Here is a 19,515-nt window from a genome sequence, read left to right on the forward strand (position 1 = left end):
GATGTTAGTACCCACCAATCTATAAGTCTTAGGGTACAAACACACACGGCTTATACGCTGCGTATTTACTGCTGCGATACGCAGCAGATACGCAGCAGATTAGATCTAAATAACTGAACACAGCATCAAATCTGCTGCGTATCTGCTGCGTATCTGCTGTGTGTGTTTGTACCCTTAAAGGGCAATACTAGCACTTGCCCCCTATGCTCTTTCCAGGACATGCCCAGACATTATTCCATCCAGATATATCTGTATCTGGGAAAGCTGGGTGGTGATGAGCATGGCGACTCTTAAGCGGATTATGATTATAGGTTTCCTGTATAGTACCTAGGACCAGTTATCTGGTCATACCTCACATCTAGAATAACATAGTATACCATTCAGGGATCTGGGAAAGCTGGGTGGAAGCAATTGTGCACATTTTACAATTCTAAAATGGACCGAGCTGCAGAACTATGGGGGAGATTTATCAAACATGGTGTAAAGTGAGACTGGCTCAGTTGCCCCTAGCAACCAATCAGATTCCACCTTTCATTTTCCAAAGAGCCTGTGAGGAATGAAAGATGGAATCTGATTGGTTGCTAGGGGCAACTGAGCCAGTTTCACTTTACACCATGTTTGATAAATCTCCCCCATATATAGTGTATTGTTGTTGAGCTGGAAAGTTAGGCGGAAAGCTATTGTGATCATGGCCCCTGTTTCCTGAAAAGCCCATTGCAGGGGCTTCACTCAGCTTTCTTAGGATCCTGCACAGAAAATTTATTCAGTTCATCTCCCCTTCTAGATCATCACAAAATGCAGCAGCGAGAAAGCTTTGGGTGCAGAATCCATGGTTAAAATACTAGTGGTCACCCAGCTTTTCCAGGATTCTGCACAGGAAGTATGTTAAAGGGGTAGTTCACCAAAATTCTTTTTCTTTCAAATCAACTGGTGCCAGCGATTTGTAAATTACTTCTATTAATAAAAAAAACTCAAGTCTTCCAGTACTTATCAGCTGCTGTATGTCCTGCAGGAAGTAGTGTAATCTTTCCAGTCTGGAGAGCAAGAGAGGTTTTCTATGGGGATTTGCTCCTGCTCTGGACAGAGGTGGCAGCGGAGAGCACAGTGTCAGACTGGGAAAAATATACCACTTTCTGCAGGACATACAGCAGCTGATAAGTACTGTAAGCCTAAAGAATTTTTTTTATAGAAAATTACAGTAAAATTATAAGTAAATTTCAAATCTCTGGCACCAATTGATTTGAAAAAAATAAATAAATTGGTGAACAACCCATCCATCCATCCTACTCTATCAACAGAGGAAGATCTGCATGGAAGCATTCGGTATGGGCAGCAATAGTGGTTGTCACCCAGCTTTCTCAGGATCCTGCACAGAAAATAATGCATCCCTCCTATTATCTGTTGGTTCATTACTCATCTCCTATCACCATATAAATAAAAATGCATGGGAATGGGAAGAAAAAGAATCTGAGAAGACAGCTATAGTGGTTATCACTCAGCTTTCTCAGGATCCTGCACGGATATGACTCACTGGCTCTTCCCTTCTTCTAAAGTACAATATAACTAAGCTACTGCTTAGGAAACCTGTCAAATCTGAAAACTATTGTGGTTGTCACCCAGCTTTCTCAGGATCCTGCATAGTCTTATCTCAATAAAATGCTTAGGAGCAATGGGTAGGAAACCCGCAGAATCCATAATGGCAGCTATAGCATTTGTCACCCAGCTTTCCCAGGAACGTATAATAAATTCTGAAATAGCAGAAGACAATAGCCTGCTATGATGGAATTACAGAGTTGTTGCCCCTTAGGGGTGGAGCTGTCCAAGCCCCTCCCAGGCCAAGAGTAATTTGAATAAGGAGCTTTGCTGCAAAGCATCATGGTCTTGATTTTTCTGCTGTATTACAATAAATTTGTGGGTCTCACTAATGTAATATCTTCAGCCATGATATCCTCATTGTCTGCGGCAATCTGATGGCCCATACAGGAGGGAGGCCATTCAAAGCAATATGGGCCCCTATCATGTGGGTGTAATACCTTCTGCTCCCACCAGGGTATAACTAGAGGATGTGGTGGTGGAACCAATAAGGAACAATTTTCCTATATTAGGGGACCAGTACTATAAATGAAGCATTATAAGGGGGGGCTCATTGCGGTGGGGGTTCCTAGGAGGGTCTCTGTACAAGGCCCGGTCTGCAGGATATCACCATGCTTCATGTTGCCATCATCTGTCTGCTTGTAGATTCACATTCCAGCGCCCTGTACAATGATGGCGATCACATTTGTTGCTGCTCAGCAGGATCACTGACAGGCGGGCGGCTGATGATAACAAACACTGAATATATTACCGCCAAGCTGCAGCTACTCATCATACCTAATGCCAGGGCAGCGGGGGATCAGTGCCCGGGCACTTCTTTATAACCTTGTGTAATACTGCCTGATGTATCTAAGCCTATCATATATAATACTGTCTGATGAGCTGATGTATCTAAGCCTGTCATATAAAATACTGTCTAATGAGCTGATGTATCTAAGCCTATCATATATAATACTGTCTGATGATCTGATGTATCTAAGCCTGTCATATAAAATACTGTCTAATGAGCTGATGTATCTAAGCCTATCATATATAATACTGTCTGATGAGCTGGTGTATCTAAGCCTATCATATATAATACTGTCTGATGAGCTGATGTATCTAAGCCTATCATATATAATACTGTCTGATGAGCTGGTGTATCTAAGCCTATCATATATAATACTGTCTGATGAGCTGGTGTATCTAAGCCTATCATATATAATACTGTCTGATGAGCTGATGTATCTAAGCCTATCATATATAATACTGTCTGATGAGCTGATGTATCTAAGCTTGTCATATAAAATACTGTCTGATGTATCTAAGCCTATCATAAGTAATACTGTCTGATGAGCTGATGTATCTAAGCCTATCATATATAATACTGTCTGATGAGCTGGTGTATCTAAGCTTGTCATATAAAATACTGTCTGGTGTATCTAAGCCTATCATATATAATACTGTCTGATGAGTTGATGTATCTAAGCCTGTCATATAAAATACTGTCTAATGAGCTGATGTATCTAAGCCTATCATATATAATACTGTCTGATGAGCTGCTGTATCTAAACCTATCATATATAATACTGTTTGATGAGTTGATGGATCTAAGCTTGTCATATAAAATACTGTCTGGTGTATCTAAGCCTGTCATATAAAATACTGTCTAATGTATCTAAGCCTATCATATATAATACTGTCTGATGAGCTGGTGTATCTAAGCCTATCATATATAATACTGTCTGATGAGCTGATGGATCTAAGCCTATCATATATAATACTGTCTGATGAGCTGGTGTATCTAAGCCTGTCATATAAAATACTGTCTAATGTATCTAAGCCTATCATATATAATACTGTCTGATGAGCTGGTGTATCTAAGCCTATCATATATAATACTGTCTGATGAGCTGATGGATCTAAGCCTATCATATATAATACTGTCTGATGAGCTGGTGTATCTAAGCCTGTCATATAAAATACTGTCTAATGTATCTAAGCCTATCATAAGTAATACTGTCTGATGAGCTGATGTATCTAAGCTTGTCATATATAATACTGTCTGATGAGCTGATGTATCTAAGCCTATCATATATAATACTGAGCTGATGTATCTAAGCCTATCATATATAATACTGTCTGATGAGCTGATGTATCTAAGCTTGTCACATGAAATACTGTCTGATGTATCTAAGCCTATCATAAGTAATACTGTCTAATGAGCTGGTGTATCTAAGCCTATCATATATACCGTCTGACGAGCTGGTGTATCTAAGCCTGTCATATATAATACTGTCTGATGAGCTGATGTATCTAAGCTTGTCATATAAAATACTTTCTGATGTATCTAAGCCTATCATATATAATACTGTCTGATGTATCTAAGCCTGCCATATATAACACTGTCTGAGAAGCTGGTCTATCTAAGCCTTTTATATATAATACTGTCTGATAAGCTGGTGTATCTAAGCCTATCATATATAATACTATCTGATGAGCTGGTGTATCTAAGCCTATCATATATAATACTGTCTGATGAGCTGATGTATCTAAGCCTGTCATATATAATACTGTCTGATAAGCTGGTGTATCTAAGCCTATCATATATAATACTATCTGATGAGCTGGTGTATCTAAGCCTATCATATATAATACTGTCTGATGAGCTGGTGTATCTAAGCCTATCATATATAATACTATCTGATGAGCTGGTGTATCTAAGCCTATCATATATAATACTATCTGATGAGCTGGTGTATCTAAGCCTGTCATATATAATACTGTCTGATGAGCTGATGTATCTAAGCCTGTCATATATAATATTATCTGATGAGCTGGTGTATCTAAGCCTGTCATATATAATATTATCTGATGAGCTGGTGTATCTAAGCCAGTCATATATAATATTATCTGATGAGCTGGTGTATCTAAGCCAGTCATTTATAATACTATCTGATGAGCTGGTGTATCTAAGCCAGTCATTTATAATACTATCTGATGAGCTGGTGTATCGAAGCCTATCATATAAAATACTGTCTGATGTATCTAAGCCTGTCATATAAAATACTATTTGATGAGCTGGTGTATCTAAGCCTACATCTATCTACGTGTATAGCTATATACCAGCCTGTCACATGTAATACAGTTTACTAAACTGATGTGTCTAAGCCTTTCATGTAAGATAGGGTCCCTAGAGCTCATGTATCTAAGCCTGATGATTCTGTGACTGAATGTTTGCTAGGCCAGTGTATGTAATCCATTAGGATGTGATACAGAGTATCTGAACCTATTGTGTGATAAGCAGTGCAGGGAAAGGGTTAATGAGCGCAGGTTTTGCAGGCCTTAGAGCAGGTAAGGTAACACCCAGGGAGCTGTGCATGGGATCTGACAGGTTACTCCTCTGCGCCCTGCCCTGCCCTGCCTTCCTCTGAAATATGCAAGAATCCCAGCCATGCTAGCTGCAGCCAGCTCTCCAATATCAGTGTCCCCTGCTCGGCAGGTCACAGCCCCCCGGGCCACCATTGCCTTTGCCTCTTATTATTTTTGCTTATGTGTTAGTATAGGAGAGATGGGACAAGCTGAGAGCAGGCAGGTCAATTAAAGGGATTTATGCTAAGTTATTGCTGCACAGCTGAGAAGAAGATGACAGTAATCTGAGCATAACAAGAACTGCAATGTGTGAGTGTGCGAATAAACAGAAACTCCTGTCTAGTCCAATGATTTGTCCTACAGGTTCGGTGGATTTAGCTTAATTTCCCTGGTAGGCGGTGGTGGATTGAGATCTCCTTTGTCTGGTGGTCAGTGGTGAATTAAAGCGACTCTGTACCCACAATCTAACCCTCCCCAAACCGCTTGTACCTTCGGATAGCTGCTTTTAATCCAAGATCTGTCCTGGGGTCCGTTCGGCAGGTGATGCAGTTATTGTCCTAAAAAACAACTTTTAAACTTGCAGCCCCGTGTCAAACGTGCATGGTATAGAGTGTTTGTGCCCTAGGCCTGCGATGCCTCTCTGTCCCTCCTCCCCGCCCTCTTCACCATTAGGAATGCTCCAGGCAGATTGCCTCCTATTCATCAGCTGTGTGAATACTGAACACGGGCTGGATCATTAAGGCACCTGTGCAATGTTCAGCATGGAGAAAATGTTCTAGGGGCATTCCTAATGATGAAGAAGGTGGGGAGGAGGGACGGAGGGGTGGTGCAAAGTTAGGGCACAAATACTCTAGGCCACGGCCGTTGGGCACAGGGCTGAAAGTTTAAAGGTTTTTTTTTAGGACAATAACTGCAACACCTGCCGAACGGGCTAGAGGACAGATCTTGGATTAAAAGCAACATCTGACGGTACAGGTGGTTTGGGTGGGGGGGTGGGGGGGGGTGGTTAGATTGTGGGTACAGAGTCACTTTCCCTGGTGATCAGTGGTGGATTGATCTTTCTTTTCCTGATGGCTAGTGGTGGATTAAACCTTCATTTCCCTGATGGTTACTGGTGGATTTAACCTTTTTTTTCTGGTGGCCAGTGGTGGGTAGATTTTCCTTTCCCTGATGGTCAGTGGAGAATTAATCTTCCTTTCCCTGGTGTTTGGAGATAGATAGATTAATTTTTCTTTCTCTGGTGGTCGGTTTTGGATTGAACTTTCTTTCTTTGATGGTCAGTTGTGGATTGATCCTCCTTTCCTTGGTGATCAGAGGTGGCTTGATCTTTCTTTGCCTGGTGGTCAGTTGTGAATTGATCTTTCTTTCCCTGGTGGTCAGTCTTCTGTTCCTTGGTGGTCAGTGGTGGATTGATCGTCTGTTCCTTGGTCGTCAGTGTTGGTCAGTCTTCTGTTCCTTGGTGGTCAGTGGTGGATTGATTGTCTGTTCCTTGGTGGTCAGCGGTGGATTGATCTTCTGTTCCTTGGTGGTCAGTGGTGGATTGATCTTCTGTTCCTTGGTGGTCAGTGGTGGATTGATCTTCTGTTCCTTGGTGGTCAGTGGTGGATTTATCTTCTGTTCCTTGGTGGTCAGTGGTGGTCAGTCTTCTGTTCCTTGGTGGTCAGTGGTGGATTGATCTTCTGTTCCTTGGTGGTCAGTGGTGGTCAGTCTTCTGTTCCTTGGTGGTCAGTGGTGGTCAGTCTTCTGTTCCTTGGTGGTCAGTGGTGGATTGATCTTCTGTTCCTTGGTGTGTCAGTGGTGGATTGATCTTCTGTTCCTTGGTGGTCAGTGGTGGATTGATCTTCTGTTCCTTGGTGTGTCAGTGGTGGATTCATCTTCTGTTCCTTGATGGTCAGTGGTGGATTCATCTTCTGTTCCTTGGTGGTCAGTGGTGGATTGATCTCCTGTTCCTTGTTGGTCAGTGGTGGACTAATCCTCCTTTCCCTGGTGATCAGTGGTGGATTGATCTTCTGTTCCTTGGTGGTCAGTGGTGAATTGATCTTCTGTTCCTTGGTGGTCAGTGGTGGACTAATCCTCCTTTCCCTGGTGATCAGTGGTGGATTGATCTTCTGTTCCTTGGTGGTCAGTGGTGGATTGATCTTCTGGTCCTTGGTGGTCAGTGGTGGACTAATCCTCCTTTCCCTGGTGATCAGTGGTGGATTGATCTTCTGTTCCTTGGTGGTCAGTGGTGGATTGATCTTCTGGTCCTTGGTGGTCAGTGGTGGACTAATCCTCCTTTCCCTGGTGATCAGTGGTGGATTGATCTTCTGTTCCTTGGTGGTCAGTGGTGGATTGATCTTCTGTTCCTTGGTGGTAAGTGGTAGACTAATCCTCCTTTCCCTGGTGGTCAATAGTGGATTGTTGTTCCCTTTTTCCTGGTGATCAGTGGTGGATTAATCTTCCTTTCCCTTGTGGTCAGTGGTGGATGGATCTTCCCTTTGCATGAAGCAAGACCAGTTCCTGTTGAGAACATAGCCCTGGTTCTCATTGCCACCGTGTCACTTCCTAGAGCAGAGAAATAAAGAGACTGATCAGAGGAAGGAAAGGCTAGCCCTTGGGAAGAAGCTGCACAAGGCCCCACAGCATTACAGCATTACCCTAGGATCCCCATGGACTTCCTGAGAGGCATAGGAACATGTGGCTACCAAGCCCTACACCCTCAAACCTGCACCCTACAGTTAAGAATTGCAGCTCTAATTCTGGGTAAAGACTCTTATACAAGCTGGGAGCCAACAAGCTCTGGAGTACAAGCTCCAGATACCCATACACACCTGTTTTGTGAGATACCCTTTTCCATGACTGGAAGAGTCTCTAGATTCTAGTCAGGGCTTCCAGCTATCGAGTGTGTATGGCTGCTTTAACTGTCAGTCTTTACTGTAGTCCTACCATTAAAGTCATAAACCAGAAAGCTCAATATGAACAGATAGGGAAGATGGGAACAGCTGCAGTGCATAGCTAAACTCAACATGTGGCTGAAGTCTATATGACCTCTTAGAGGTTCCTTTAAAGGGAACCCATGATGTTTAAGATGTAGTCCAATCTACGAGCACCATGTCATAGAGCAGGAGGAGCTGAACAGATCGATATACATATTTGTGGGAAAATATTCTGTAGAACTTATGATTTATTAATTTAAATCTCTGCTAACTTTGGGTCTAGGAGCCTAGTGGGTGGGACTACTCAGTGACTGACAGCCTTCCCTGCACCAATCACTGTTTAGAACCACCCACTTGACTCCTAAAGCCAGAGATTTAAATGAACAATTTACTAGAATTACTGAATATTTTACCATAAAACTATATATCCATCTGCTCAGCTCCTCCTGCTCTATAACATGGTGCTCACAAACTGGATTGCATTTTCAACTCTATTTTTCCTTTTAAGAAACAAAACTTCAGATAACGTAAGAAAATCTAGAATTAGACCTGTTAAACCATGTGTTCAACTAATACATATCACTGAGGGTTTAAAGGCTTCGACTCCTAATGTGTCAGTATTTACTGTAGTTCTGGCATTTTATTTATGAACCAGGAAGCTCAGGATGAACAGTAAGAGTTGCATACAAAGTCCAGTCTGTGGCTGCCAAGCCAGAAAACAAAGAAGGGGATACATTTGTAGAAAGTCCAAAACCTGGGAGCGGGCATGAGAGTGCAGGTGACTTTGTCAGCTATCGGACGTGAAAGACTGCGGATTACTGAGACAGGAAGAGACTGATTGCTAATTACCTTCTGCGCATGTGAGCGGGAATTACGGCTCTGATTACCAGATTACATGGAAATTGCACATTTCCCAGAGAGTCGTTCCTGTCGTATATTAAGGATTAACCTGAAGGAGAAAGAGACATGTAATAATTATCCACATGAATGTGGAGACTACATGGGGGAAGGGGATTATTCCTTTCATCGGTTACAGGCGGGCCATCCTGAGGACAAACCAGAAAAATCTAACGTTTTCATCAACATATTGTGGAGGAATATACAGTGGTACCTTGGTTTAAGAGTAACTTGGTTTAAGAGTGTTTCGCAAGAAGAGCTCACAGTTTTTCAAAATTGTAACTTGGTTTAAGAGCATTGCTTTGGTTTAAGAGCTCCCTGTACTGGGTGGGAGGGGGAGTGGGGGAGGGGCATGGTCTACAGTACTATTCTCTGACCCAGGAAGTCTCCTTCACCTTCGAAATCATGACAGATCTACTTCCTTCCTACTTCATGCTCCTTGCAGTCTCAGTCAGCCCTTGTGTTTCCCATCCTCTCCATTCTTGCTATATTGTGCCTGCACTCACAGTCAGCTATACACACTGCTATAATGTGCCTGCACTCACAGTCAGCTATACACACTGCTATAATGTGCCTACACTCACAGTCAGCTATATACACGGCTATAATGTGCCTACACTCACAGTCAGCAATACACACTGCTGCTATAATGTGCTTGCACTTACACTCAGCCATTCACACTGCTGTATAGAAAAGTTTCTGTCACTGTCCTCCTGCACAGCTCTGTGATTCTAACTTCCTGATTGGTCTATGCTGAACCCGTCATGCTGTCCACACAGACCTCTAACAGCAGCCCTGCTCCTCTATTCTAGCCTGTTGTACTACACTACTGCATTATGGGGATCTGCTGCTCCATCCTGTATCTATGAACTGCTGCTGTGTTATCAGGGTTATACAGTTACTATACATTATACTCCACATGCTGCTATACTGTACAGTAACTTATAATATCACAAATCCAGCTGTTTCTCATTGTTTGTTTCATCAGTTCTACATGTTATTCAGAATAAAAAAAATCATTATTTTTGGGGTGTGGAACCAATTGTCTGCATATCAGTGATTTCTTATGGGAAAATTTGCTTTGGTTTAAGAGTGGATTTGGATTACAAGCACGGCCCCAGAACGAATAATGCTCGTAATCCAAGGCACCACTGTGTATATATATATATATATATATATATATATATATATATATATGATACAGGGTGATACTTACGGAGCGTTACTTGCCTTTATTGTTATGGGGGAACTGTTAGCTGGCACTGCTATGGGACACTTATATTGTTATAGAGTCATGTGGCACTATCACTGTGGGGGCACACCTGTTTTTAGTTTAAAATGGCTACCTATACCCTTTCCCCTGTGGTCGGTGAGTGGTCGGTGACCTGCCGGGCTGTGAGAGGGTCCCTTTGGCGCTTATCACGGTGGTCCAGAGTGGAGTTGTGGCCCACCTGGACTATTGGTACCGCCACCCACAAAAAGGGCAGGTGACTCAAGGAAGGTGAAATTACTGTATCGGTGTTAGAGTGATAATCACTGTCCTGTTACCATAAATAAAATCTTCCTTACTTCAGGAATGCTCAATACAATAGTAGATAGTAGACTTGTGACTTGATAATATACTTTGGACTTGACTGACAAGGCTAGTGCTCAGTATAGCCGTGCTGGCTTGGTTGCATAGAGTAAGTTCAGAGAAGTGGAGAGAAGGATGTCATGAGAGTCCCAACCCAAGTAGTAACTTGCTCTGCTGGAAATTTTAGAGATAGGAGAAGTAGAATACTTGAGAATAAAGAGAATACTTGTGCCCGTGTTTTGACCTTTGTCTTTGCACCACCTATTGCCCTACAGTGTCGGGTGACCTGTCCTCCTAGGGCGACACAAGCCCCAGACCTTGTTACCTGGATTGAGCAGACGGGTCAGAATTTTCTGGTTACACCCGTGCTACGAGATAGAGTACGTAGGCTTCTAGCAACTTTGCTCTATCCGGATCAGTTCCTCTTGCTCCAGGATACCGTCCTGCACCTTTAGACTTGTTCACCTCCGTGGGCTGCGATGATCTATGGCTTTGTCCTCTCTGTGAGCGTTTAGCACTGCATATTGTGTAGAAGTGCTGCTTTCAAGAAACATGTGTCTGTTCTTCCCATGTGTGTCTGTCGACTACCTCACTTCAGACTACACTGGACTCGTCCTCTCTCAGGGGACCTGGCATAAGCCAGGGCCCAACTTGACTGCTGTAGGGACTGTCCTGGCTTGTGTCCTCTCTGTACAGGAACCAGACTAAGACTGACTAAGTGTGTCTACACTTTCTCCCCCCATGTGACAACTTCCTACAGGGTATGTAATACTTGCTGTGAGCGAGTGAGAAGAGAGTGCAAAAGAAGAAAGATAACAGAGATAGGTGGAGAAGAAAAAAGAGCTCTCATTGGTGCACAAATCCAAATCACAAAGAACAATAACCCCTTGAGCAATACAGCTGTGCAACACTTGAGTACATACTGTACATACTAGCGACACCTAGTGGCAAAACTTAGGTACGACTTCATTACCACTTTGACTTAGAGTACAGGCTTTTATGGGGGGGGGGGGGGGGGGGGGAGTGTATAAGCTAGTAACACCCGTGGTGGGACACCACAGGGATACTCTGCATCCATGGAGGAGCTAGTGTTGGAGCTGTTATGGTACAGCGGTGGCTATCATTGTTGTGGGGTCACTGTGACTGAACTATAATAAAAAAAATGTGCATGGCTCAGCTATGGGGGAGTTAGGTATGGAACTGTTATAGCAAATATGTTATGAGGGCACTGGGGATGATACTGGACCGTCATTGTTTAAGGTACTCATACTTTTAAGGGGAACAGCTATATTGTTATGGGGCCACAGTGGCTAATATAGGTACAACCAGGTTCACTGTGTATCATGGTACTGTGGCTGACACTGATATGGGGGTTTTGATATGGCTACTATGGGGCACCGAGGCTGGTTTTGTTACAGTGGCTGATATAGTTATGGTGTTCTGTGGCTTATACTGTTAAGGGGCACTGAGGCCGGCTCTGTTATAGGAGTACCGTGGCTGATACTATTATGGGGCACTGAGGCTGGCTCTGTTATAGGAGTACAGTGGCTGATACTATTATGGGGCACTGAGGCTGGCTCTGTTATAGGAGTACAGTGGCTGATACTGTTAAGGGGCACTGAGGCCGGCTCTGTTATAGGAGTACAGTGGCTGATACTATTATGGGGCACTGAGGCTGGCTCTGTTATAGGAGTACAGTGGCTGATACTATTATGGGGCACTGAGGCTGGCTCTGTTATAGGAGTACAGTGGCTGATACTGTTAAGGGGCACTGAGGCCGGCTCTGTTAAAGGAGTACAGTGGCTGATACTACTATGGGGCACCGAGGCACGATGGCACCATGGCAGACATTGTAATGAGACCACTCTTGTTGAACTATTATAGGGGATCTGGTGCATGCTTATGAGGGTGCTGGGTGTGGATCTGCTGTGGGGCACTCAGGTTGATCATGGCAACCTGTGATATGGGTAGTCATTGTTAGATCATGCACTGTGGCTAATACAGTACTGTCATCGGATCCTGTGGCTGTTGTTTTGTGTTGCATTGTGGCTGATAATGTTATGGGGTACTGTGGCTGACACTGTTATTGGGACACTCTAGTAATACTATTATAGGGATACTCTGTCAGGCTTTGAAGAAGTTAGATGTAGAGCTGTTATGACAACATTGATAGTGGTATGGAGGCACTTGATTGTATTATCATGGCATTGTTATAGGGTATCAATTCTGTCTATCTTATTAATCATCAGGTCAGTTATGAAGGGGGGGGGAATGGTGAAACTTTAAGGGGGTTACTGCTTATCCCTGTTATGGGGGAGATGACTGAAACTAATGCAGTGTCCAAGAGCGATTGTCCACTGCTATTCAGGGGTCTTTGTAACGGCTAGTTCTGCCTACGTCCCTGATCGCATGTCACTCCATGCCCACCAACAGCAATAGGCAGAAGAAACATACCCATTGACGTAGGTACCGTTTCTCTAAAGCCCCCACAGCTATCTCTTCATCCTACTGGCAGTCCACTATCACCACTGCTAGCTACAACTTCAAGACAGTTTATCCATGTATTCAGAGACTGTTTCTAACCACCAGAGAGAAGCTGTGACTGTATTACTGCCTCTAAAGATTTAGGAAACAGTTTCCTGGTTAAAGGGTAGTTCACAAAAAAAAATGTTTCTTTCAAATCAACTGGTGCCAGAAAGTGCCACAGATTTGTAATTTACTACCATTTAAAATTCTTAAGTTGTTCAGTACTTATCAACTGCTGTATGTCCCGCAGGAAGTGGTGTATTCTTTCCAGTCTTACACAGTGCTCTCTGCTGCCACCTCTGTCCATGTCAGGAACTGTCCAGAGCAGCAGCAAATCCTCATAGAAAACCTCTCCTGCTTTCCAGACTGGAAAGAATACCACTTCCTGCAGGACATACAGCAGCTGATATATACTGGAAGACTTACTTTTTTTAATAGATGTCTAGCCCTTACTGGTACCAGTTAATTTGAAAGAATTTTTTTTCTGTTCAACTACCCCTTTAAGTTTATCTGCTGGACTCTGCAGGAACACCTGCACTACACCCAACCTACTAAACCATTGTGTGTCAGTACATCCAGGGGTGGGCATACACCACTCCCACCACCATGACAAATGCCTTAGCGGAACATCCCATCTGGCCTGGCTTACACCACCTGGCTCCCCTGCGTTACTCCACTATTATGGCAATATTCCCCAACCGGAGCCTCTGTAGCTGTTGCAAAACTACAACACCTATCATAGCTGTTTGGTAGTTTTGCAGCAGCTGTAATGCGCCATGTGATGTCCTCAGCAATCATAGTGGTTTATAATAACAGTACAAGAGAGTGTATATATAAGCATGATTCCGCAGCTGTCCTGTGTACACAATCGCACAGCTAACACACGACATGGATCCCAAGCAGCCAAGATTCTCCTCCTTATCTGAATAAGTTACAGGGGAGGTATCACTTACACCAATGAGAAGACGGAGCTGGACTCCTGATGATGTGTATGGCCTGGAGTCATCTGGCCGGCGTACAACATAGGTGTGTCCCAGGAGATGGAAGCAAGCCGTGGGTGCCGTACCTGAGGGCGGCCTATATAACACACACCAACAATTATCCCTCCCTTTAAGAGCGTTTCCCCATAACATCACCAGTGCAGTAAATATCCAATCCCTGAGTCACATCTATTCACTGGCAACTACAACTCCCAGCAGAACATGATGAGGGTTGTACTTATCCTGACAGCTGGGAGGTGTAGAATGCTGTATACAGCCATTAGATCACTGATTTCTATATAGAGCAATGCAGGGGGGACACAAGTGTGTGTCTTCCCTGCATCCCTCCAATAACACAGGTCCAGCCATGTCCTGAAGCCATTAGAGAAAACAATTTAAAGGGGTACTCCGGCAAATCCCCCCCCCCCCTTTTAAATCAATTGGTTTCAGAAAGTTATAGGGATTTGTAATTTACTTCTATTTAAAAATCTCCATTCTTCCAGTACTTATCAGCTGCTGTATGTCCTGCAGGAAGTAGTGTATTCTCTCCAGTCTGACACAGTGCTCTCTGCTGCCACCTCTGTCCATGTCAGGAACTGTCCAGAGCAGGAGAGGTTTTCTATGGGGATTTGCTGCTGCTCTGGACAGTTCCTGACACGGACAGAGGTGGCAGCAGAGAGCACTGTGTCAGACTGGAAAGAATACACCACTTCCTGCGGGACATACAGCAGCTGATAAGTACTGGAAGACAATTTTCCAGTAATAGAAGTAATTTACAAAGTAATAGAAGTAATTTACAAATCTTTATAGCTTTTCGAAACCAGTTGATTTTAAAGAATTTTTTTTTTGCTGGAGTACCCCTTTAATTTTTACTAGGGGGGACTGTTATGTGACCATCTCATTCAATATGGCTGACTCTGTGGCCACGACTAAAGACATAAATCCCTGCCACCATGTTATACCAGGGTCTCTTCTCTCTGTATGTTTCGGTGATGTGAAACGCGCTGGTCGGCTTCCATTCGGGAACATCTGTCACCTTGGAGTTGGTCCCTTCTAGTCTCTGGTCTCCAAGTAGGACATCTTTATAAGGTGGCAGCATGCCCGTAGAAGCAGCTGTGTGGCTGTCACCTCTAGCGCCGGGCTGCCAGGAGCTGCACAGTAAGGGGCGGAGTTACAGTCAACGCATTTCATTATCCTCCGGGATGACACAGACGGGCAGGTGAGTGACTGCTGACTAGATGACCGCTAATAAACTGCCCAATGTAATCTCATCACTGACTGTAAAAGACGCAATAAACTGCCGGCAGACTACTGTGCATTTCACCCAGCTTTCCTGGAATCCTGAATGGCAAGTCTAAATGGGACATGACAGTATACATCTCAGCTGCTGCAGAACATCATACTACAACTCAGCTGCTCCAGAACATCATTGTACACCTCAGCTGCTGCAGAACATCATCATACACCTCAGCTGCTGCAGAACATCATCATACACCTCAGTTGCTGCAGAACCTCATAATACACCTCAGCTGCTGCAGATCCTCAATACACCTCAGCTGCTGCAGAACCTCATTACACACCTAAGCCGCTGCAGAACATCATTACACACCTGAGCTGCTGCAGAACCTCATAATACACTTCAGCTGCTGCAGACCCTCATAATACACCTCAGCTGCTGCAGAACATAATCATACCCCTCAGCTACTGCAGAACCTCATAATACACCTCAGCTGCTGCAGAACCTCATAATACACCTCAGCTGCTGCAGAACCTCATCAGACACCTCAACTGCTGCAGAACCTCATACTACACCTCAGCTGCTGCAGAACATAATCATACCCCTCAGCTAATGCAGAACCTCATACTACACCTCAGCTGCTGCAGAACCTCATCAGACACCTCAGCTGCTGCAGAACCTCATCAGACACCTCAGCTGCTGCAGAACCTTATTACACACCTCAGCCGCTGCAGAACCTCATCAGACACCTCAACTGTTGCAGAACCTAATACTACACCTCAGCTGCTGCAGAACCTCATCATACACCTCAGCTACTGCAGAACCTCATAATACACCTCAGCTGCTGCAGAACCTGATCATATATCTCAGCTGCTGCAGAACCTCATCAGACACCTCAGCTGCTGCAGAACCTCATCATACACCTCAGCTGCTGCAGAACCTCATCATACACCTCAGCTGCTGCAGAACCTCATACTACACCTCAGCTGCTGCAGAACCTCATACTACACCTCAGCTACTGTAGAACCTGATCAGACACCTCAGCTGCTGCAGAACCTCATTATACACCTCAGCTGCTGCAGAATCTCATCACACACCTCAGCTGCTGCAGAACCTCATCACACACCTCAGCTGCTGCAGAACCTCATACTACACCTCAGCTGCTGCAGAACCTCATACTACACCTCAGCTGCTGCAGAACCTCATCAGACACCTCAGCTGCTGCAGAACCACATCAGACACCTCAGCTGCTGCAGAACCTCATTACACACCTCAGCCGCTGCAGAACCTCATCAGACACCTCAACTGTTGCAGAACCTAATACTACACCTCAGCTGCTGCAGAACCTCATCATACACCTCAGCTACTGCAGAACCTCATACTACACCTCAGCTGCTGCAGAACCTCATACTACACCTCAGCTGCTGCAGAACCTGATCAGACACCTCAGCTGCTGCAGAACCTCATCATACACCTCAGCTGCTGCAGAACCTCATACTACACCTCAGCTGCTGCAGAACCTGATCAGACACCTCAGCTGCTGCAGAACCTCATCAAACACCTCAGCTGCCGCTGAACCTTAATAAATGCAGCGGATATCAAGCTGGGTGACTTTCTGACCCAGTATAGAGACTCTTCTTGCTGTCCTTCCTGTTTGCAGAACCCGCCTGGTCTGTCACACCCTGGGGTCCTCCTTGTTGCCACTTCCTAATAGAGGCAATATGTCAGAAATAGACAGACTCTATAGCAGACACCTATGGAATTATACATGGCTGCATCCTATGGGGGTATTTTAGTTGGGTAAGTAGAGGAGCATCTATAGCTGGCATTTATCATTCATCTTCTTCGGCACTTATTGGGGTACTGTCACATATGCGAACCTGTAGCAGACACCTATCTGTAGCCAGCACCTATAGAGGTATCTTCAAGGGGTCAGGTTTCCTCTGTTCTTAAGGTGGTTATCCAGTGAAAATCATTTTTTTTTAAATAGATTGGTTACAAAAAGTTATGTAGATTTGTAATTTACTTCTATTTAAAAATCTTAAGTCTTCCCATACTTATCAGCTGCTGTATGTCCTGCATGAAGTGGTGTATTTTTGCCAATCTGACACAGTGCTCTATACTGCCACCTCTGTCCATGTCAGGAACTGTCCAGAGCAGCAGCAAATCCACATAGAAAACCTCTCCTGTTCTGGACAGTTCCTGACATGGACAGAGCTGGGGGCAGCAGAGAGCACTGTGTCAGACTGGAGAGAATACAACACTTCCTGCAGGACATACAGCAGCTGCTAAGTATGGGAAGACTGGGGATTTTAGATAGAAGCAAATTACAAATTCTATATAATTTTCTGAAGCCAGTTCATTCGAATGAAAACGTTTTTCACTGGAGTACCCCTTTAAGATCAGTGGTCGGACCCCCACCAATCAGCTTGTTATTGCTTATCCAATGCATAGGTAATGACTGTGTGAGCTGAAAGAGCTCTTTAAAGGGGTACTCCAGCAAGGGGAAAAATTCTTTCAAATCGGAGTCAGAAAGTGCCAGAGATTTGTAATTTACTTCTATTAAAAAGTCTCCAGTCTTCCAGTACTTATCAGCTGCTGTATGTCCTGCAGGAAGTGGTGAATTCTTTCTGCTCTCTGCTGCCACCTCTGTCCATGTCAGGAACTGTCCAGAGCAGTAGTAAATCCCCATAGAAAACCTCTCCTGCTCTCCAGACTGGAAAGAATACACCACTTCCTGCAGGACATACAGCTGCTGATAAGTACCGGATGCCCCAAAGTGAATGCCTGGAGTGCTGTCCACTAATGCATGATGTGCTCCATTCAGTTATCAGTGAGGGACCCAGTGGTCGGACCCCGACCAGCTCTCCTTTGCATAAGAGATAACTGAGTAAGTTAGGAATACCACTTTAAGGAAATATCACCATATTTCAAGGATATACCTTAATATTGTAATCTGTGGGGGTCTGACCTCTGACCTCTACTTTAAATGGGCCTGTGTTGTAGTTCCCTATCCAGCAGGTAGCTGGGAGTGGCGCCATTGTGCACAGAAAAGCTGCAGCAGGTAACAGTCCTCACTTCTAATGGTGGATATTTTTTGCAGAAATATTTTGGTACCTGGCACCTAAGAGGGTATAAGATGGGGGAGATGCCTATCCTTTAAACATAGTGGGGGAGATTTATCAAACATGGTGTAAAGTGAAACTGGCTCAGTTGCCCCTAGCAACCAATCAGATTCCACCTTTCATTTTCCAAAGAGTCTGTGAGGAATGTAACATGGAATCTGATTGGTTGCCGGGGGCGACTGGGCCAGTTTCACTTTACACCATGTTTGATAAATCTCCCCCTTAGAGGGTTTCCATGTTTTCAATGAGATGTAGCGACTAGGGGAAGGCGGCAGTAATGAAGTATTGCAGATTTAATTTCCAAGACAGACATAATTACCGTCATCCCGGCCTGGAGGGAGGAGACGGGCGCGACGCTGCCAAAATACAGAAAACAGGGCGGCAAACCCACCATCTGGAGACACTTACAACCTGAGATTAGGGAAAGTCCCCAATTATTCTAGAAAATCCCTACGGATCCTACACATTAATAGGATTCCCTTAAAGGGGTCAATGCCTCGTTCATTTCACCGGTCCCAAATTATAGAAACCTAAAGGGCGAGGGGAGCCACACTGTGCCCACCACAACCAATAGGGACCATGATATGACCCTATGACACTAGTAAGTGCATGGTGCCACTCCTGCAGGTAGTCACCGGGGGCACCACGCATTTCAGGTTATCACACCCTATAGAACTGGATTTTCTTCCAAGTCCCTATACCGGTATGAGTCAGAGGAAAGAGTTAAAGGGTAAGGGGCTTCTTCCAGTTTCTTAGGGAACAGCAAATCTCATACAAAGGTTTTTCACTTTTATTCAATAGGACAGAAGGCGGTAGTCAGGGACACAGGTCCTCACCCCCAGTATACCACCATTCACCGCACCGCCCGCCTCTCTCTGCTCATTGGCCGCATTTCAAATTCTGCTGAAGAATAGGAAGCAGGACGGGGAGGGTTAACCCCTTGTGCGGCCGAGGCTCCCAGCTCATTGTCCCATACACAGCAGAGGGAAGGGAGGGGGGAGGCGGGAAGGGAAGGGTTAACAGGAAAAGCGAAACAGTAAATAAGTAATGAGGAGACATTGTATAGAAATGTAATGTGATCCCAGAAGTGATAGATGGTGGGAAAAGGAAGGGAGAGCGATAGATAGAAGGATAGGTAGAAAAGAGATAGGTAGATAGATAGATAGATAGATAGATAGATAGATAGATAGATAGATAGATAGATAGATAGGAGATAGATAGGAGATAGATAGATAGATAGATAGATAGATAGATAGATAGATAGATAGATAGATAGGAGATAGACAGATAGGAGATAGATAGATAGATAGGAGATAGA

General features: G+C 44.3%; 2 protein-coding genes across 2 annotated transcripts in view; both read right to left on the reverse strand.

Annotated features, from left to right (window-relative positions):
- Positions 1-19,515, reverse strand: part of VANGL2 (VANGL planar cell polarity protein 2) — an 87,882-nt gene that overhangs the window by 63,571 nt on the left and 4,796 nt on the right. Inside the window, exon 2 of the mRNA XM_069950324.1 lies at positions 8,709-8,808. The gene's annotated coding sequence lies outside the window, so the exon portion shown is untranslated. The remainder of the gene's footprint in view (positions 1-8,708; positions 8,809-19,515) is intronic.
- Positions 6,702-14,934, reverse strand: LOC138770435 (snake venom metalloprotease inhibitor 02A10-like). The gene is made up of 3 exons (XM_069949538.1): positions 14,798-14,934; positions 8,755-8,808; positions 6,702-7,323 (listed from the first exon to the last, which is right to left on the reverse strand). The coding sequence occupies exons 1-3, from the start codon at positions 14,932-14,934 to the stop codon at positions 6,702-6,704; spliced, it is 813 nt and encodes a 270-aa protein (XP_069805639.1).

This window comes from Dendropsophus ebraccatus, chromosome 13, assembly GCF_027789765.1.
Source record: "Dendropsophus ebraccatus isolate aDenEbr1 chromosome 13, aDenEbr1.pat, whole genome shotgun sequence".
In the NCBI taxonomy this organism is placed as follows: domain Eukaryota; kingdom Metazoa; phylum Chordata; class Amphibia; order Anura; family Hylidae; genus Dendropsophus; species Dendropsophus ebraccatus.

Excerpts from the sequence above, each read along its gene's own strand:
- LOC138770435 (XM_069949538.1), bottom strand. The coding sequence starts at position 14,934 with ATGCTGCCACCTTATAAAGATGTCCTACTTGGAGACCAGAGACTAGAA. Across the intron at positions 8,809-14,797 it reads TACAGAGAGAAGAGACCCTG|GTTAATCCTTAATATACGAC; the intron begins GTATAACATGGT and ends TTTCTCCTTCAG. Across the intron at positions 7,324-8,754 it reads GGGAAATGTGCAATTTCCAT|GGAAAGGAGGATTAGTCTAC; the intron begins GTAATCTGGTAA and ends ATTGACCACCAG.